This window comes from Electrona antarctica (assembly GCF_951216825.1).
Source record: "Electrona antarctica genome assembly, chromosome: 8".
In the NCBI taxonomy this organism is placed as follows: domain Eukaryota; kingdom Metazoa; phylum Chordata; class Actinopteri; order Myctophiformes; family Myctophidae; genus Electrona; species Electrona antarctica.
Genome location: NC_136789.1, coordinates 13584784 through 13607331, shown reverse-complemented (window position 1 = coordinate 13607331; position 22548 = coordinate 13584784). Strand labels below are relative to the sequence as shown.

Below are 22548 nucleotides of genomic sequence, written 5' to 3'. Positions count from 1 at the left end.
AACTAACAGAGATATTATCAAACAGCACTCATCACGCTCATGCGCACCGCGCAGCCAACCACCACCTCCGGGACATCTCCTCTTCCCGCCTTTCTCACGGGTAGTACGCTGGCTGATTTAAAGCTGCGATCCATAACCTTTTTAGCGGATAAAACATTAATGTAACCAATCTGTATGGTAGAGTATGTTAATACAATGTAACTAACACAACTGCGGTGGGTGGATGGGCCGCTGGTTCTTCTATTCAGAATATAATCCTGTGCTCAGGTATAGGTTCACTGCTGGGTGACGAGAGATATCTCCCCTGCCCAAGCGGGCTGGACGGTTCAGCTCAGCGGTAGAAATTCCGGTGCTTGCGCAGGAGACACGGGTTGGAATCTCGGGTGTAGGACATAAATCTCACGGATTGCAGCTTTAAATATTACAATATGCTGTTGTAAAAGGGACGCGTGGCTCTGATTGTATAAAGATATCACTTATAAAGTATATAAAGTACAGCTACATCTGTCGCGTGGACACCACGTGGATGTTAATGGCGTTGACTGTCTTTTGGGCCCCGCCTGCCTCCCACACATCCTGACTTCAACATACCTAGAGTCTACTAGATGTGCACATTTCCCCAGTCGATGCATCTGGCACATAACACACTGTAGTCAGGAGATGTTGGGTGGGTCCATACTGAATACGGTCATTTAAGCTCAGCGCAAAACAAATAGGAAAGCAAGACGGCGTGACCTCCCTGTTACCGAGTGTGCCGTTTGTGAACGAAGCCACGCAAATTGTAGTGTTCGGTGGTGACTTTCACAGTTTCACTCTGCATGAAAGATCTGGACAGCGTCATCCCCACACTGACAAACCGGCAGCGTGTGGCAATCTCGGATTAGTGTGTGGTGACAGTCTACTCAGTACATCTCCATTTGACCAAATAGAAATAGTAATCTTTATAAATACTTCACATAATATAGTAAAATGCTTCACAAGTACAATGTTGGTGTAACTGAGAGATTTGATGGATTTTTCTTTTTTAAATGCATAGCTTATCAACTACGACAACTACTTTTTCGTGAAATCATTCATTTGATTGGTCTATTGTAGTGGGGACACACATAGATACAGCTACATACATACTGTACACCCAGTTAGCATACCAAACTTGTCTGAGGATTTGTGAGAAGGGCATAGCAAAGGCCCTAATGTGAAAGTGCCACATAATGATGGTTTACACTACAGATTTTAGTTGTTTTTGTGTGTGTGTGCGCACTGCGCAGTATATCATAGATTTATTTTGGACCATTGTAAGAATGTGATGCTATTTGAGAATGGTTTCAAATCTACCAATATGTTAAACCCTGCACAGTTAAAAAAATAAATATTATATGAGTCTTTTATATAGCTCACACATTTATATAGAGAGAGATATCACGTAGGCCTACTAAAATGCACTCGAGTATATTTTGAAAAATAATGATCCTAAAGACTAAAGAGTGCCTTGGGTCATAATATACGTTGTGGGTCATATGCGCTGCTTTCTTCGGAGACACAGTATTACTTCAGCGAACTAACTTACACATCTTGACAAAACACTGCATGACCCAGCAAGGATTTTTAACTGGCTTTTTGTGTGAGGTAACATGACAAATGAATTGAGAGCTGATGTCATTTTGGGGAGGGGGAGGAGGAGACGAGAGCACCACCCTATCTGACCTTGTGCATACCAGTCATAGCTCACTCAGACACCCCGTCCTTATGGCTCGTCTCCGACTGGCCCGGGAGTACAAAACCTGATCCTTCCTCAAGTCTCATTCTTTAGTTCACACGACTTTTCATTTCAAGTCGCATAAAAGAAGAGAAGTAGGCCGCGGCTTAACGCTCTTCTTTCATTCAACTACTAAATCAACTTGTCTAATACTACGTCTCCCCGCCGTCTCCCCGCCACCACCTCTCTCTTCTTTCAAAGCTGTGTGCTCTATATCCGGTGCATATGGTACGAGGAAGAAAGGGTGCAGGGACGCCGGAGCTAACGCGCATTCTCAGTTCGAGGAATCCTCCTTGTTGCATCCAAGCCAAAGACTTTACACAGATGCATTGAACATGCAAACTTTTCAGATGACCCAGTTTATCGAGCAAATGGCTTGACTAAATACACCAGCTAAAACACACTCTCTCTGCGATACATGGCACTCTGTGACTCTTCAGTCTCAACAGCGAGACAATGTCGGATTTCCATCACAACCAGAAAACATCAATCCAACACGCATGGACGCAACTGGGGGACAAAAATGTTTACGCAGCAGATGTTCATTTAAACTCCCAATTTAGCAGAAGGTGAATATTGTAATTATCACTTGAGCCACGGTGGGGCATTCCCTCAGTGTCCAGTTGAAAGAGCCTCCCTCTGGATGTGTTGAATGTTTGTTGCTTGCCCACCGCTGCTTTTAACCCGGTCACACTGCAGATGGAGAAGTGGAGAGTCAGAGAACATGACTATATTCACATGGCGACTCTTTTGCTCTTACAGTGTATACAGTATGCCATGTCTGATTATAATAGCTTGTTTGTCTGTAAAGTTGCTTGTAAATATTGATACTGTAGTAACAGGTTTGCGTTTTCTTTTCCTCAAACATTTGCATGTCAAGGACAACCAAATTTATCTATTTCTCTATCTCAAATTCATTTTCAAAATAATTATATTGCAACTATTTCACTCAAATAGGTTTAAAGTGCTCATGTAGCCTAGTGGCTTCTTTTGGGCTTGGTTTCATAGACATGGCTGCTTATTTCAATTCTCTCACAAAATCTGGCAACAGTGCTCACTTTCACAGTGTATGATGTAAGAGCGAAAATTGCTGCCACGTGAATACGGTCAATATATGCAACCCTCTTTTGAATTTCCCCATAATGCCCAGAAAAGCCAATACAGCGAGGCCAGGGAGATGATTGAATTCAGCTTACAGCTTTTTCATGAGGTAGGGATACACAGCATGATTGATTTCCTCTTTTTTTTCGTATCTTGGGGGCCCTGTTGAATTTTCAAGTAAGCCTATACCCCCTTTCTTTATTGCCTGACTTGTTTAACCATGCTCGAATGGTACAGTAGATAGATGGAATCATAGTTCCTGTACTTTTCACTGGAATGTCTTTGGTGTCAAACATTATATAGGAAATAACCTTAAACACATGGCTGTGTCATAAGGAGAACTTTTTTACTCAATGAAGAAACATTATTATACTGTATGAGTGTCAGGGCACCACGCTTTGACGCCATGGCCGAGGTGTAAAGTTAAGGAGAACTTTAAGGGGGGGAATTATCCACGAAAGCAGAGGAATAATGGTTATATGCATGTCACAGATACTTAACTTGAGGACAAGTTTTTCTTTTCCTTTTTCTTTTTTTGCCTCAATGATTATATAAATATAGAGATGATAATACTGTAGATAAAATGTAATGGTCAATACAATTCAAACTGTAAATTCATAAAGATTTATATTTTTTGGTTCCTCATTTGATTCTGAATTTGTATGTTGTAATGCACTTAGTAATACTGTAAGTACTTTGTACTCTCTTGTAACCTACATTGTGCTTGTGTAGTTGTCCCATTAGCCCACTGTGTACCCAGGATGGGAACAATGCAGTGCTAAAGCCTAATATATACTTTGTTGTGAGATACTGTGTTGCGCCCAGAACACTGCGACACTGTAATACGATGAAGCATAAATTAGCATAAAAGGGGCTACTCTTAGAATTGTCTTTCACTTGTGCTAATCATATCGATGCCATGCTTTTATTTTGATTCAGGCTAAACCAAAAAAGCCGTGTATATATTTCACCCCTTGAGTGAAACATGTATATTTGTATAGTATCTAAGTACTGCTGTTTTTTAATAAAACGTTTGATGAAATTAACAGTAAGCAAATCTCTTTACTGTTTCGTTCTGTGCATACAGAAAATAATCTTCTGTACAGGCATACTCGATTCATTCATGAATTCATCTGAGATTTATGGTTTTGTTTTTCTTCTCTTTTTTGTGTTTTATGTGGCAGACTAGGTTAAACTGGAAGTTAAGCATTATGGGATGGGACGGCTGCATTACAGAGAAAAACAACCACTTTGACTTTTCACTGGGGCCCAACGAGCACTTACGGGTGTCTGCAATTCTAAACAAGAGCGGTTTTGAAGGAGAGTATAGGGATTCACATTTCGTTCCTTTCCTAACTCCATCATTTAGCTGCGGGCCACCTGGAACCCCCTCAAGGACCACTGGTTGTGAACCACTGCTGTAGGGATATGCACTTCAGAAATGGTGTTTAAAAAGCCCCTTTCCAGTGAATAGAAAGTGACTAGACCGGTGCCCGGCTGTAGCGCACCAAGTCAGTAAGGATGGAAGTTGGAGATCCATGCCCCACCCGGCTATGCAATACCCGTTGTACCCATGTCAGAGTACCCGTTCCACCCATCTGTGTCCCCTTTATGCCCATATATGGAGCTTTCTGTATCTGTCTCTCTGTGTCCCTTTATATTCCTATATATGGAGTCCTGTGTCGGGCATGCCCAAATATGGACTATGGAGTGTTGTTGTGATGTCAGAACAGGCCAGCTCCATATATGGACCCTGGGCAGGGGCCCTGTCCAGAGCCCGGGCAGAGGCCTTTTGTGGCGGTTCGGGACAACCGTGGGTCCGACCGACTTGACACCATGCACTGCACTCCCTGTGGTGGAGTGGAACGTGTGTGTCGTCTGTCGAATTTGAAGTCGGTGGGGCGGACGGTTCTCGAGTTATGTGGATTACACCAGTACACACACACAGACTCCTATACTTATAGGGGACCATCAGAGGAGTCTATAAGGGCTCGTATTCGGGGAGGCCTTATAGCATAAGGATCCGTATTTCTTCTTAGGAGCTGGGGAGGGAACGGAGCTGTTTGAGTCTAAAGCCTGTCTCTAGATACCTCCTTTCTTATATTCTTAATGATGTACTAACGCTGCTCTAATGCTCTGTGCTGTCGACCGTTTCCGTGACAACACAGACAGTGTAGTTAGATAAGTTTGACTAGAAAGTGTAGTGTCTGTGAATTAATCTTATTTCAGTTTAATCTCACGGGCAAAACACTAGCTGCATACACCACTTCTCTTGGAATTCAAACACTGATCTGCTGCATCTGCTAAATGGAACGCCAGTAAACACATTCCATTGTCACTACACTCTGAGCGAACTTGAAAGAACCAACAACAAACATCCAATTTCAAGGAAAGAAACCCCATGTGGGTAGAAAAGGCTGCCTAGGCTATTTTCTCTTCAGACTTTGCAACGAAACATGTACTGTATGTTTAAAAGCTGGAAAGTGACTGTTTTGCGCCTAATTTGTACTATGATGATTCGGGTGCTTGTATATCTCCTATTTTCGGTACGTTCGGTTCATAATTATGACAAAGTATAACTCAGGCTAATGAGGGCAAGTCTCTGCACATTCAGCTGTAGTCCTAGATCACATCCTGACATCAAAAAAGAAAACCATGAGAATTCAATAAAATATTGGATATAGGTTAACTAATATAATAATCTAAATTGAGCTATATTTTGCTACCTTGCCGGCTTGCCTATTTGGAAATATTTTGCATACAGTATGATGTGTAGACATAGAGTGAACACTGAACACTATACTGCAATAAGAATTGTGAATTCAGCAAGCTAACCACTGCCCTCTAGTGCACTCATACTCACACCACCGTTTTTTCAAAAGTGAAACTATTTTCAGATTAGGATACTAGTCCCTGCAACATTGATGACCTAGTATATATATATATAACTCACATCCAAGAATGCAAACATTTGGACCCTATTTTGTGCGGCGCCTTATGCTTAATCTTCTTAGGCGTTATTTATAATTTTGAAAAGCTGATCTACATAATAATAATAATAAAACTTTATTTGTATAGCACCTTTCATGACATGAAATGCAGCTCAAAGTGCTTTACAGAGCAATGGAGGAAAAAAAAGAAAAGAAAAGCAAGGCATAAACATTAAAAAACAAGAGCAGTAATGCAATACAGTGAGGACATGAATAACAAAAAATTAAAAGATCAATTAAAAGCAAGAGTGTAGAAGTGGGTCTTGAGCAGCGCTTTAAAAATGTCTACAGAGGCTGCCTGTCGAAGGTACAGTGGGAGTTTGTTCCACGCCGTCGGCCCGTAGAAGCAAAACGCTGCTTCCCCGTGTTTTTTAGTTGCCATTTTTTTAGGCAAAGCGAGCAGGCCAGCAGTGGAAGACCTTAGGGGCGGTTTGGGACATATTTAGGCAGGCAGTCATATAGCTAGGAAGGTGCGAGACCATTGAGAGCTTTATAAACAAGTAAAATAATTTTAAAATCAATCCTAATGGCTACATGGCTACGCTTTGCTTTCGGCCGCACAAGATAGGGCCCATCGTCTTCAAATTCAATCACCCCAAATGATCTCACATTACACTTCTGTTTGTGTGTGTTCAAGTGTGTGGGGGGTTAAACTGCAATGAAAAGTATTAACAACAGCTTAATTGTTACTGAATCAGGATCTCTCAGCTAAGGATCCCTTAGCTGAGAGAGGACGGCCCAAAGGACTACTTCACCATTTCGCAACCTATCTTCATATAATAGGTCCTCTCTACTAATCATGATAAAATGGCACAATTTTTTCCTTCTCATTCTGTGTCTCATAGGAGGGCTGTGGGCAGTTATGAAACCCGTCCACCAGTGACATCATCGTTAGGCAGATTATTTTTAAACAAGATATTTTTTACAAAAATGTTTAGATTTGTATTATTGTGAGAACGAAGGCTTCCATTTTCGCATTGCAACTTTTCAGGACTAGAAAGTCTACAGTTTCTATTAGCTTGGATTCCCCGTCGATGATGTCACTGGTGGACGGGTTTCTGAACTTCCCGTAGCCGTCCTATGAGACACAGACTGAGAAGAAAGAAATTGTGCTTTTTTATCATGATTATTAGTGAGGACCTATTATATGAAGATAGGTCCTTTAAGTCAAACCTCCCGTTAGTCCGACCTGTGCTGCGGGTTACAAATCACCCGTGTTGCAGGTTACAAATCACCAGTGCTGCAGGTTTCAAATCACCAGTGCTGCAGCTGGGTTTCAAATCACCAGTGCTGCAGCTGGGTTTCAAATCACCACTGAAGGTTTCAAATCACCAGTGCTGCAGGTTTCAAATCACCAGTGCTGCAGCTGGGTTACAAATCACCCAGGCTGCGGGTTTCAAATCACCAGTGCTGCAGGTTTCAAATAACCAGTGCTGCAGGTTTCAAATAACCAGTGCTGCAGGTTTCAAATAACCAGTGCTGCAGGTTTCAAATAACCAGTGCTGCAGGTTTCAAATCACCAGTGCTGCAGGTTTCAAATCACCAGTGCTGCAGGTTTCAAATCACCATTGCTGCAGCTGGGTTACAAATCACCCAGGCTGCGGGTTTCAAATCACACAGGCTGCGGGTTACAAATCACTCGTGGCTTCCTGTGAGGTTAGGGTTTGAGACTAACGGGAGGTCGAACCAATGCCACGCTATACAGATGAAGAAGGGATAGTACATTGTTATGCCAATCCTGTTGCACTTTTACTCAAGTACATTGACACAGTGAATTCTGGACCTCTACTACAATCGACTATTCTGCATTGTGCCAATCAGCCCACTGATGAGTGAGCGGAGGATGGACAGTGGGCAGAGTGGGAGACACAGCCATCCTGCTACACAAGACGTCACATACGGGCTACAACCAGGTAGATAAGCTCATCAGCCAACCGCTGAACAGCGGCTTCCAATGCTGTCCTGCATTGAATGGGACATTATCATGTTTAATCACACTATTGATTGGTAGGTGAAATACTATTGAAGTAGGTGAGATACTGACCTACCGCTAGGTGCTTTGTTGTTATTCTGAACTTCACAGCGTTCGACACAGCAACTCGCTCGCCGGTGCAAGTTCGCCCGCGGTCAAAACAGTAGCCGTCATCAACCCACAGAATAGTGACAAAACACCTAGTGAGCTCGTCGGTAGGTCAGTATCTCACCTACTGAGACCAATCAATAGTCTGATTAAACGTGATAATGTCCCATTCAGTGCATTGACAGGAAACAGGATACAGATTTTACAGGAAACAGGATACAGTGGGTGTGAAAGAGCCTTGAAGCTCTCAGCGACATAGATATTCTCAGCAAGCCACGCACGCACACACACACACGCACACACACACGCACACGCACACACAAATATGCCTACTGCTGACGTGCACTAACCCGCTGAGTAATAATTAAATCAATAATTGAGCCTTCATCTGGAGCTGTTGTTTGCCCAAGCTTCCCCCGCTCTGCTCCCAATAACTCTTCCCATGCCAGCTCCCTCCCTATCTCCGGCCCCAGCTGATCAATACATCAATGGAAGTGTTTGCATATACTGTACCACACAGTAGAGGTGCTCACATTACTCATGAGCAGTGCTGGAAGATTCAAAAAGTACTCCAAATTTATATTTTACCTAAGTAAAAGTACCAAAAAGGACCAGCTCAGTGGCCTTGTGGTTAGAGTGTCAGCCTGAGACTGTTAGGTCGCAGTTGGGTTCGATCCCTGGCCAAGTCATATCAAAGACTCTAACAAATGTGACCCTGCAGTGCCTCCGTGCTTGGCATTCAGTATCAAGGGTTGGATTTTTGCAAGTCCCTAGTGTCATACTAGTGTCCTCAGTCCTGGCTACTTGTACATCATGTTCAGGGGGTGTACTTATACACCAACTGCCTCACGCTACAGAAACAGGAGGTATGGGCTCCATTTTCGTCACCGCTAAACCCCTTATCCCTAAACTTCTTTGCCTTTTTTTACTATTTTGCAAAATATATTTGAATAGTTCAACTAGCCAATCTACATTGATACGTTGTGAGCTTGTAGACTGGCCATTTTAACTATTCAAAAATGTTTAGCAAAATAGTAAAAAAAGGCAGCGGTGACGAAAATGGAGCCCATAGGCTCCTGCCCTATGGGCCTGATGGCTCAGCAAGGCTTACTTACTTAAAAGTAGCAATACCGAGAAGTAGGCTATATGTTTGCTGTCGGGCAGAAACCTTGTTCAAACGTGTTTTTTTCGTAAATTAGTGCCCTACTTGATCACACTACAGTGTCACACGAAAGCATCACAAGTATAGAAGATCCGCAAGATCGAAATGCGAGCTGTTTTTTTATTTTTATTTTATTTTATTTTTTGTAGCTTTTGCTTTTATTTTATATATTTTTATGGAGGGATAGACAGTAGGCTGAAAGGAAATGGGGAGAGAGATGGGGGGGGTGACATGTGTGTCACAAAAAATGTGATGAGGTCATCACATTTGTGTGATGAATTTTACCTGATTTTACCATATCCACTTACATAATAATCACATTTTAATATGTTATTTGGATGACCCTAAGGATCATAAAAAACCTTGAACGATTACTATTGCAATTTATTTTGGGTCGCCCCCTAAATACTACTACTCTACTACTCTACTCTACTACTGCGGATTTGAACCTGGTTTCATGTGCAAGTGGCGCTGATTATTTTTTATTTTTTTTACCATTGAGTTAATAGAGCCTTACTGCTTGCTCATGGGATGAATTATGTCAAACTAGGGGTTATTCATGATTCTGAATCAATTTCAAGCATTAGCTTTGCACGAAAAACACTTCTTCACACAAATGTGATGAGGTCATCACATTTGTGTGATGAGGTCATCACATTTGTGTGATGAATTTTACCTGATAATAACCTTACATAATAGCTGTGTGTGTCACTATGTATGTCTACATGTCCCAGCATGGGTGAGCATGGAAAACGGCAACACGATAACTCTGCATTTCTCGACCGTTTCGGACGCGGGAAGGCTCACCGGAACAGGACCCCCACACAGTACAGTTGCACCGCTCACTTCACACAGGTGTGATTTTCTTTAGCTTAGATTGACTGGCATATATATCAACCAATTATATGAAGATAGGATGAAAATGGGTGAAATGACCCTTTAAGGTTTTCTGTGACCGTCAATATTGCGCTACACCTTGCTGGCCACTAGATGGGGAGTCTTGGGGACTGTGTTTAGGGTAAAAAGAAGACGAAACCGGAAAACGTTTCATGTTTTATTATTTGTATGATTTGATATGATTAATCTCAAACATTAATAGGCTATAAACATTAAACACGATTATGACGTGTGGTCACTGGTCATCCTGAAAGTTAGCTCTGGTCCATAGCCAATGCTTCTAAGTTATAGCCTATCTGTCTCTGTGGGTTAGATAATCAAGCCTGTGACGGCTGTGAGGCTGTGAATAATAAATAACCAGTAAACCAGCAAATACTGTAGCCAGCTAGCACGATGACTGTGAGATTTAAAAAAACGTGTGATGACTTTTATTTCGACTAGATAATCAGTTGACTATCATCACCTTATGCCATGGTGATGACGCATCTTGTCTTTACGACAGTTGAGGTCGGAAGTGGACATAGCATGCCGGTGTGCGAGTGTGGTGTGTGTGCAGCAGCATGTGGTGGAGGGGGGCTGTATCTGCTTTGGAGTTTGTGTGCAGGAGTAGGTGCAGTCGACCAGCAGTCGTTCAACATCAGCTGAGAAGACACTGTTCATTTCGTCCAAGTCATTGTTTACAGACACACTCACAGCAGAGCGGACTGACTACTACAGTATCACTGAAGAAAAGCGTCAGATTCATCATGTCGACATCTAGCAGCAGATCAGAGCCTAACATGAACATGGGCAAGAGGATGGTGTGGGTGGACCTGGAGGCAAGTTGGGGGCTTAACTGTTTACATACAACATGCATGTTGTCTTACTTCATGTGCACCGACCTCATCTATATCTGTTGGCCGTGCACAACCCAAGCACATTACATTACCTGAAGTTAGCTTTGCTAAGTAATTAGCCAATCTTGCTAGTAACTTTGAAGTCAGCAAGCTTTAGATCAAGACAGATCATAATCATACATCTATGATAGTCTTGATCCAAGGCTATTTAGGCGCTGTCGTTTCATGAAGCACCAGATTTGTGTAAAAATCTGTAGTATGTATGGCTTAGTTATAAGATGTAGGGGTGCAAAACCAGCATCATGCATGGCATGTACAAAAATAAAATTAAACATGCATATATCATACATACGAAAGTAAAAGTCAGACTTGATTAAATGCATAATGATAGTCTTGACCTAAGGCTATAAATAAATACATGACTGCAGCATATGAACATGATCATTGTCTTAATCTTGACCATTGATTCTGTGTGTGTTGTACAGTAACTGTTGTGATGATGGTGCACTTTGAAATGCATTACTGAATGATGGCTTTGCTGGCTGCAGGCAGCTCATCATGTGTTTCTTTTGGGAACTCCTCTTCATTGTATGTTTTCCTTGTCCTGCTTCTTTCTAGATGACTGGCCTGGACATTGAAAAGGACCAAATTATCGAAATGGCATGCATTATCACAGATTCTGAACTCAATGTCGTGGCTGAGGTAAGTTATACTGGTTGTATTCCTTACTCTTTCTATGTGCAAGTGATTGCACTTCTTAACCCATCGTTTAAGACCTCAGGCCGATTCTACGGATGCCTTCTAAATTCTAATTCAGCAACTTGTCCTGCCAAAGACACCCAAAATAGGGCCTTTATGTATATGGAACCCCCATCTGTCAAAGTCAAAGTCGTACGATTAGTCGCACACGTTACCGCAGTGAAATTTGTTCTCCGCATTTGACCCATCTCTTGGAACGGTGAGCCGCAGCGTGCGCTCGGGAATCATTAGTTGATTTGACCCCCAATCCAACCCATAGGCCTATCTCACAGCATTTCGCCGCCCCCTTTCCCCGCCCCCTTTCCACGCCCCCTTTTGGAGATAGTGGTGTTATTTTTTTTGCGGTCCATAGGCTTCCATGTTAAAAGAGGTACAAACTACCGTTTTGTAAAGGTAAGGTTTATTCTACTTATTTGAGTTGTTATACCATTGTGTTTTCTTCATATTATTATCGGTCTTTGACATTTTAACATTAGGAAATGTACTTAGATTCTCCAGAGAAAAAAAGTGTAAATGCCTAATGTTAAATGACACCACTATCTACCGGAAGTGGGCGTGGAAAGGGGGCTGTGAGATAGGCCTATTGATGCTGAGTGCCAAGCAGGGAGGCATTGGGTCCCATTTTTACGGTCTTTGGTATGACCCGGCCGGGGATCGAACCCCGACCTCCCAGTTTCAGGGCGGACACTCTAACCACAAGGCCACTGTCTGGTTGAAGCAGGTTCAAGGTTCAAGGTTGTCTGAGAAGGTTTCGTGCTAGGAACCCCCAGGAGAGAAGAAAAATCACACTTGTGTGAAGTGAGGGTGCTCTTATCAATCATCATACATCATCATATCCAGCTTTTAATGTTTGTGTTTACACTGATGTAAAAATGGCCCTTCATTACTTGCGCAAGCAAGTATTGTGGTCGTGCTGGTACGAATGCACGTGTATGCTTGGTAGGTATTGACGTAATTAAGTTATGTATCAATGCCGGGTTATAAACTGGCTTTTAATGGTGACGTAATATAGATAGGTTTCAGATTACATGTCGGGTGACATTTATCACCCGACACTGAAACATATCCTAATTACGTCACCATCAACATCAGTATACCTACCAAGCATACGCACATAAAAAAGCCAGCCGACCACAGTATAGTACTTTCAACTTACAACTTACATACATGTATACATACATACGTTACCTGTTACCCAACCAATGACAGCCAGTTATAACCTGACTTTAGTATTTAATTTCAATGTTTTACAGAGAGGCTGAGATTTGAAAGTTCGTAGCGGTCGCCAGTACTTGCGCGCTCTGCTTGCGCACTAGTAGGCCACAAGTAGGCACTCGTAGGCAAGTAGGCACTCGACAGAGTGCAGTTCTAGTTATTAATTGCATTTAATGTTTGTGTTTAAGACACACACACACACACACACACACACACACACACACACACACACACACACACACACACACACACACACACACACACACACACACATTTTAATCATTTATTTATGTCCACATAAGAGATACAATACAAGGACACAAATATTTACAAGGTGCTGTGCAATCAGCAAATCCTGGACAAATACCCACACACCCTTCAGGGGTACAAGTAACAGCGTCTTCGCCATATTTGGCGGCTACCGATAGTGGAAGAGATTGCACAGAATTTCGCGAGCCCTTTGGCTGCTTTTTTTGGCATCCCAAGTTGTTGGAAGCCTCTTACAACCAAACTGTGTACGTGTCCTAGGCTGCCGAAGATAAACACAAGTAGATTGCACCTATAGCCTAGTTCAATGATGGTCTGGAGGAGCGGCTGGTACTTAATGACTTTGGTCATAAAGGCTTCCTCTAAGCTAGAATCAAAGGTGCAGGCCATTTCAAGAATGAAAACTGATCTGTTCTCTTCATTGACTACAACAACATCTGGTGTGTTAGCAGAGAGATGTGCAAAAATGTCAGTATTTTCAGTACAGAGTTGAAACATGGAAGGTTTGACACAGGAATGTTTGTACATTCTCACAGATTGTGCAAAATGTTTAGATATGTCCTTTGTTATGAGATCAACTATTCTGTCGTGGCGTGCTATGTAAAGCCCTTTATAGGCATAACAGCTGGACATACAGTAGGAGGAGCTCCTAAAAAAAAGAAGATTCAAACACTCAATATTTTAAAAAAATAGCAGTTGTAACAGCAGTTGTGGTTTTGTGAGCTTGTATATCTGCTATTTTGGTGAACCATTGTTCTAGACCAATGTTATAAATCTAAAAGGATTTTCTGGAAAAATGTACGTTGCTATATATGCTGTGTATACATCTGAAATCAGTGTTTCCCCTATTGTGTGGTTTTGTGGTTATTCACCTTTTTTTTTTTGCCTATTCACGTCCGCCTACTAATTGCTCATACTGTGGGGGCTGGTCATGATTGTGTGCCCCCCCCCCCCCTCACAATAATGCATATTGGGGAAACACTGGTAAAATCTAAAATGACACAGGTGCTTTCAACCCTTTTTTGGTCTTGTCATTACGGGTGACATTTTTCAAAAAGGTCTTGAGCGATTAATGTTCTAATTGTCATGTCTTCTGATAACAGGGACCTAACTTGATAATCAACCAACCAACTGAGCTCTTGTATGGGATGGACGACTGGTGCAAAGAGCATCATGGACAGGTAAGCTTTCAGTCTGATTTGTTTTTGCGCAATGAATTTATGGACTGGAAAGTGGAACATCAGTCAATAAAAGATGCTTAGTCTGCAGTCTACGTCCAAGTCTCTGTCGGGTGGAAAACACATAATGTCCAAAAACTGTTCTTTTCAGGATTCAAATGAAAAAAATAGCAAAAATATCAGATCTACAAGCTCAAAGCACGCCACGTTTCGAGCTTGTGGATCTGCTACTTTTGATGCTTTCGTGTGATGCTGTAGTCTTTGTGTGAAGAAACCCTACATGGAGATAAGACGTTTCTGCCCCGGCAGCAACAAAGTACTTACCTATGTGCCATTTTGTCTCAGTCAGGGCTGACCAAGGCAGTAATGCAAAGCACGATCAGCTTGCAGCAAGCCGAGTACGAATTCCTCTCCTTCATCAGACAGCACACCCCGCCTGGACAGTGTCCTCTTGCCGGTTAGTGGCTTTTCACTCAATGCACACACACACACACACACACACACACACACACACACACACATAGCCTGGCTAATAAGCCAGACTCAAATCACACTGTCGTGTGGTATTTGAGTCTGGAGATGCTGTGTATGGATCTTGTTTCCCGGGGGGCGGGTTCAAACATTTTCTCTTTGACGCAATTGGTTAAAGCTACTGTCAGTCAAAGGTCTCAAGCATTGAACGTCACTGTACCAAAGCCCGCCCATATTGCATACCGTGTCCCGATTGGCCACACCAGTTCTCTGGTGTAGGAAATGGGCGTACAATTGAGCCTCTCCAGACCGTAATCCGCCGGCAGGCAATTTGTTTTTGCCAACGGCTGATTCGGTCTGGCTTATTAGCCAGGCTAACACACACACACACACACAGAGCGAGACTGGTTTTAGTGCACTGGTTTGTTTGTGGCCAAGCGAGGCACATCAATGGGCAATTCAAAATCTCAAGACACACCTTTATTCACCTCAACACATAGCAGATCTACAAGCTCACAGTGCATTGTGATGCAACGTGTTGGGAGCTTGTTGATTCATTGGCTTCGATTTGAAAATATATTATTATATATTTCACAGGTAACTCTGTGCATGCGGATAAGAAGTTCCTGGACAAATTCATGCCCCAGTTCATGCACCACCTCCACTATAGAATCATTGATGTCAGCACTATCAAGGAGCTTTGCAGGTGAGCTTTTGTTTGTCTAATGTTCTGTTGATGTCGGGCCCTCTAGTCTGGAGCAAGGTTATAATATATAGTTTAGGATTTTTGTCTCCAACAGGCCGAGGGCATGGGGAGAGAGTATGTTTTGCACTCCGTGTGTGTGTGTGTGTGTGTGTGTGTGTGTGTGTGTGTGTGAGTCCGTCCGTCCGTCTGTCTGTTACCAGCTAATCTCCGGCACTGTTAATCCGGTCGATGCCAAATTTTGCACACACACTGGATACCAACGATGAACCTCTGCCCCAAATTTTCCAGAACGGCCTGTTATAGTGCCACCAGGAGGCGACTTTTGAATTACTCCTCCAGATTCTGTCACTATCTCTATAGTCATGTGTTCAAGATGGATCTGCCTGATATTTCATATTCCATCCTAATTGGCTAACATTGGCTTTCAAAGTTTGCAGGATTTGTCCGTTTTGAACAAATTTGCAATTTACATGAAATCTTTCACAGACTCTCCTACTAGGCTGAGGAATATATCCCACCCTTTTCACATTGGCCTGTTATAGTGCCACCAACAGGTGGAATTTTGCGAACACCCATTTTTGGAACAAAATGCCTCAAATCATCCAATTGCCATCAAAGGCGTAAGAAGAAATGGCAACCTTTTCACATTGGCCTATTATAGCGCCACCAGGAGGCCACAACCTGACCTGCCCTGGTGGAGACCTGTGCCCCGAGGGGCACTTTATCTAGTTAATTATAGTTTAGTTTTAGTTAGTTCAGATTAGTTTTTAGTTTAGTTCGGTTTAGTTTTAGTGTTTTTTTCATACTTTGGGTTATTTGTCAGGTGCAGGTAGGCCTATTGTATTGTGTAATAAAACCTCAACAAAAGATACCATTTCAAGAAATATACAGTATATATTCAGTTACTGTTACTGTACTATAATTTGTTTTATAGTTTATAGTTTGTTTTAGTTAGTTTTGTAAACGCACAATACAGTCTCAGTTAGTTATCTTTTATTTTAGTTTTTATTTGGTTCAGTCAACAAAAACGTTTTTTTATTTTTTTTTATTTTCAATTTTAGTTTTCATTATTTTGTTAGTTTTCGTAAACTATAATTCCCTTGTTCTAGAGCACTATTTCCCAAACAGTGGGTCGTGACAGGAAGAGGGGGAACTAGATTTGCTATTTTCACTAGTTTGGGTCCCTGGCAAAGGTCTACTTTCTCTTTTGGGTCTTGAGCTAATAGGTTTGGAAACCACTCCTCTAGTCCAGAGGGCTACTGCTTGTCAGTTTGAGCTTTTGTCTACATCTCATACATGAGAACCTTTTCACTTGTACTGCTCGTTGAGGAGCTTGTTCTTGAGATGTTGATGACTCTCACAAACTGCTCCGTCTTAGATGGTATCACCCTATTAGGGGGTAGCATTTGAATATTTTCCAAATGTTGTTCCCCCTCTTCCTATGCCTGGCCACGAGTCTGTGTTGACTAGCTGTGTCTGTAATGTGGGAGAAAGAATTGTGTTTGCAATTGTGTTTGCAAGCAGCTGTGTTAGGAGAATAGAGTTAGGCAGAAATGTAATGTCAATTTGGCCCCAAAAGATCTTAGGCAATTATGCTATGCTATAACGATTTGTAGACTATATATTATTGTCTAACATACTTTTCCCTACTGATTAATGGATTGCTTTTCACTAAAACCCTCCTGATAAGGTTCTCTGCCATTAATACATGTGCCAGAGAAGAGACTGAATGATAGAGGTGACTCAATAGTGACTCAAGATAGAGGTGACTCAATAGTGACTCAAGATAGAGGTGACTCAAGATAGAGGTGACTCAATAGTGACTCAAGATAGAGGTGACTCAAGATAGAGGTGACTCAATAGTGACTCAAGATAGAGGTGACTCAAGATAGAGGTGACTCAATAGTGACTTAATCAAGATGCTGATGAAGTCACTGTGATATGACATAACTGACACAACACTGATCTAAATGCCCTCAGACGCTGGTTTGTAGCAGAATATAAGCGGGCACCTCAGAAGAAAGCATCCCACAGGCAAGAACCCTTAAACATTGTTTCTTTCCTCTGTTACTCTATGAATGATCCTTATGCAATATGCACTGACTCATACATTACATAAACACTGTACAGTTTGAATGTGTCATGCAAGGAGTGAGATCACGACTTTATGATTATTTACTTTGAGAAGATTATTCCATCAATAGAGCGTCGCAGTCCAGCCCCCTTTCATGACGACGACAGGCCCAGGAAATAATTCCCCATAGACATTTCAAAAAGTATTTATTTAAAGATCTGTTAGCCTCGAACAAAGCCAACTCGGATCGTGACAAATCATGACAACAAACACAATATTTTGGGCCGAACAAATAATTACAAAGAAGAAAAACAACAATGTGTTGTACCCTGCCCTTTTTTTCTTACGACGCAAGAAACTGACGCTCTATAGATTAGTCTAATAATTGAGAAACTCAGATCTACAATTCACAACACATCAAATCTTGACACATTGTGAGTTTACAGGTGTGCGCTTTTTGCTGATGTTATTTTATAATGAATTGAGTTGATTAGTTCGAAAGCTGCGCCTTTACTTTTAACCCAATGAAAGCGGGAAGGCATCTGTGTCATTGTAGATTTGAGCGTTGGGCTATGAAGAACATGGCAGATTTATAATCTCACAACGCGTCACTTCGTGCCACGCTGCGAACATGTACATCTGCTATTTTTGAACATTTTTCAAATAAATCTTGAAAATCTTGAAAATGTGTAGAACCCAGTTGCACCACATTAACCATTATTTTAAACTTTAGCTGTTGAAAAATAGCAAATCTACAAGCTCATAGTGCGGCACGAGTGCTGCACTACGAGCTTGTAGATCTGCTATTTTTGAGTGGTGCAACCACATGGTAACATGGTCATTTCTCGACCATTTCGGACGTGGGGCGGCTCGCCGGGAAACGGGCCGGAACCCTGGGTGCGTGCGTTCCTGTGGGTCCGGAAGTTCCGGGGACCCCCCCGTGACCCACACATGGAGTTGAACCACTCAGTTCACACGGGTGTGATTTTTTTTTTTAAATTGTGAAAACGTGTGCAAATCTTTGAATATATATTCTTTCCCAGCGAACGTTTTTAACAATTCTTTGCTTCTGGGGTGTTTCTGGAACAACATATTTTGAGATGGGTCGTCTGCGTCCAAATACATATCATTCTGGGGGACCTTGACATGAAAAAACTTTGAGAACCACTGACATAGAAGTATAGGTTTTTTGGAAAACTGTCATGATTTAGAAGCCTGCGGTCTTCATTTTGCCTAACGTCCAAACCGTGCTCTGCAGAGCCCTGGTTGACATCCAGGAGAGCATCAAAGAGCTGCAGTACTACAGAGCCAACGTGTTCAAATCACCGTCGGAGGAGAAGAAACGCAAGCTCCTGGAGAACGGAGCGAGCAACACGGACACGTCCACCACTGGATGAGAGCATGCCTCCTTCTGTTGTTTGGTTCGTAAAAATGGAATGATGGGGGGGAAAAAGCTGCTTTAATTGTTAAAAATTATGATTGTTTGTCTTCTTTGTTTTTGTTCATTTATTAGTATTCTTGTGTAGTTCCAGAATGAATCTTTTTATTTCTATATGGTCCAAATCTTTTAAGGTTTCATTGCTCGGATCAAGGTTGATGTTTAAAACGGGTTGAAAAGAAAGCTACGTACCTCAAAGTTAAATTCTAAAAGTTGCCATTGGCACTCTGTTGCACAGAGAAAAAGGCTTGTATTCGTTTGGCCAATTTTGTCTCAGACTTGAGTTATTGTTAACCCTTTTTGTTACAAAACGACAACTACAATAAATGGGTTGTTGAGAGAAATAACACTGGAGTTGCCTGACTCAATGCTAAAATATTTAATCTAATTGGAATAGCACAAGTGTCTTAAGCTTACAACCAAGATTTTAGGTCCTGGGGAAATGATTGAGACAAGCCAATCATGGCAGCGGATTCGAGCGTTATCTCTATTGAATAGGCGAAATCATCCGTTATCAGCACCTTATGGCCATACTGGCATACTCACCATAGCCTGGTCAAGGTTTCCCCCTGGTGGACGTGTCATTTCCAACTATTGTCAGCGCATGGAAACTAGGGGCTACTAATATATACTATTCTCTGCCTATCGGGACGTAACTCGGACGGCGCTGAGTCGGGTCTGGTGGCCGTCGCATCGCTCGGCACGGCGACTCGCTCGGCTAGCGCCTCGCTCGGCGGGACCTCACGTAGCTCAAGGCCACCAGACCTCCGTCAGGACATCAGTGATAATGACAATAGGTGATAATGACATACTGAAACAGTGAGTATGCCAGTATGGCCATATTGGCCCTATTCGGAGGTGCTGATAACGGATGATTTTGTCTATTCAATAGAGAGATAACAGTCGAATGGGGTGATCATGGTCACAATTTCCAGAGACTTGGGAAATCCATTAGGACCTCGGAAATATAAAACTAATGTCACTTCAGGGGGATATGATCAGCGGTAAAATGTATACAGTAACATCTGTGACTTTCTCAAACAGTCAACAGAATTAAAAATAAAAATTACTTATAAATGTTCTAAGGGATAAGAATTAAGAAACAAACACCAGAACCAATTGTGGTAGAATACGAATACTGTGTCATGCAGTTGTTTGACATTAAAGAGGCATCTATATTTTTTGAGTGGTGTAAACCACTCCTACAACTGGCTTTGTTAGTTTACGTGTCTGTTCGTACCAAATTGAGTGGTGTAAACCACTCCTACAACTGGCTTTGTTAGTTTACGTGTCTGTTCGTACCAAAAAATGAGCATGGTTGCTATGGTCACCCAGTTCACATGGGTGTGATTTCATTACGTCAGACATTACGTCAGACCACAGTTGATCAGTCTATATAAGACCTTACACCACTCAGTTCACACAGGTGTGATTTTTTAATATCTATGGCCCAGACCACACACACTCAACCATAGACATATATAAACACCGCAGCGGAGCGCCTGATAGCACTGCTTAATGTTATGAGCAAACTGGAGAGCAGGAAAGATGCACAATGGAGACAGCTTTTTTTTCTCCAACGTGTCATTTTTGATTTTTGCCGTGGCTATTCAAAAATAGATATACAGTGCATCACTTGTGCCGTGCTGCCTGCGAGCTTTTACATCTGCTATTTTTGCAAAAAAATTGAGAGTGAGAACTGGTTTAGAAGGCATTACATTTAGTAGAAATGAATGCACTATATGCCCTGAGAGAGTGGATTCTGCCCGGTGTCCAAGCCCTCGCGTGTCGATAAGGGCCTGCCACTTAGCGTTGTTCAGCTTGCAGGCCAGATGTAGCCCTTTGGCTCGGCCTATCCAACTGAGTGCATGTTCGGTGTGAGGGAAGGGAAGATGGGACTGTACGCCTCCCTTCTGTTTAACACAGCAGTGCCGGTGACTGGAACCGCTCAGAGGTTCTGGAGCGCGACAGTGACATGCAGTGTGCCCCGGTTTCCCACATCGGTAGCAGCTAGACTGGACATGTTGACCTGGCTGGCTGTCATCGCTTTGGCGCTTTCGGTGACTGGTTGGGGGAGGGGGGTGGGGGGGTGATCTGGAGACGACCTCTGCACTTTCTCTAAACTTGCTTTTGTCATCATCCACCCATTCGGCTTGTCTTATACGGATTGGAACAGACTAAGGCCCAAGTCCCACCACTGATGCCATGTTGTCTGCTTAGGCCAGGGGCACCAGACAGTCAATGAGGCTGTTTCTTTTTTGAGTGGTGTAACCACTCCCTTACGGAGCTATGTGTGTGGGTGGGTGGCTGGCTGGGTGGGTGCGTCTGAGCACGAAAACAGCATGGTTGTTTTTCACCACCTGTGCGCAACCTAACACACACGCACATATTAACTCTATGGTGATTTCGGGTGTGCCAGTACAGTACAGTAGAGGGTGCACCACTCACTTCACGGGTGTGATTTAAAAAAATAAATTGTATATTTGTTTTACATTCACAATTTTGGGAAACAGTGTTTCATGTTACAAAAAACAGTCACTGTGCAAAGGAGAAATACATAAATACACATACTTAACTAAAGAAAAGCAAAAGACAGGACCAGTTAAATTCCTAGTGTCTGGTCATAATAGGCAATTCTGTTATTTTACATAATCTAGACACTAGAGAGGATGTATGCATTTGTAAGAAAAATGCATCGCATTGGAAATATCCTTTCGTCTGGAATATCATAGAGGGACACTAGAGGGCACCCAAGCATGGCAAAAAGTTCATGCTAACAAGTTGTCTACATTTAGCATCATTGATGCATTCTGTGGCCTATCTGCCAGGTTTTAGTTCCCTCAACTTAGACTCATGTAAAATGTATTGCATATCCATGTATATCTATTTTGTATGTTTGAATAGTTTACATGTGGATGACGGGGAGGTTAAGTACTTGTGAAAAGGGATTATGTCTGAAATGCACAAACTGCCAACAGCAATTGTATTAATAATAATAATGCCAAGAAGGAGGAGCATTCATAACATTATTGCAACTGTAGAAACAAACAATTTAGGTTTTTAGCAGACGTTCTTAATCCAGTCCAGAGCGATTTACAGTAAGCAAGGACAAACAACACAAGTTAATACATCAAATGTATAGAAATAGTCATGTAGGATCATCATAAATAATACGAACAATTAAATGATTATCAATGAAAGTGTAAAATCCAATTAGGATTCATTGCCAGACAGGTAGCAGTCAGGGTGTAGTGAGCAGTCCATTTCTGGGATGTGTCCTTGAGGTTCCAGCCTACCCTTTCTCCTCTGGTGGTAGCCTGCCAGGGCCGGCAGCTGAGTCCTGGTGATGTGCTACAGTGTTTTAAACCAGTGCTTCCCAAACCTTCTAGAGCCCAAAAGAGAGATTAGACGTATGCCCGGGACCCAAACTAGTGAAAATAGCAGATCTACAAGCTCACGACGCATTGCGCCACGCCACACTGTGAGCTTGTTCAACTATTTTCACTACTTTTATTATTATTATTATAATTTTTTAACTTTTGATATAGCCTACACCTTAAAGGGCCTTTCAAACGGGAAGCGAGGAACGCACAAGTTGTTGCCTGGATCAACGAGAGG

General features: G+C 42.3%; 1 protein-coding gene across 1 annotated transcript; it reads left to right on the top strand.

Annotated features, from left to right (window-relative positions):
- The first annotated feature begins 10474 nt into the window (after positions 1-10474).
- LOC306928152 (oligoribonuclease, mitochondrial-like) lies at positions 10475-19277 on the top strand. The gene is made up of 7 exons (XM_079508080.1): positions 10475-10804; positions 11441-11524; positions 14167-14244; positions 14587-14698; positions 15310-15418; positions 17399-17452; positions 18751-19277. Exons 1-7 carry the CDS (start codon positions 10547-10549, stop codon positions 18887-18889), a joined length of 834 nt encoding a protein of 277 aa, XP_079364206.1. The 5' UTR covers positions 10475-10546; the 3' UTR covers positions 18890-19277.
- Positions 19278-22548: the final 3271 nt, after the last annotated feature.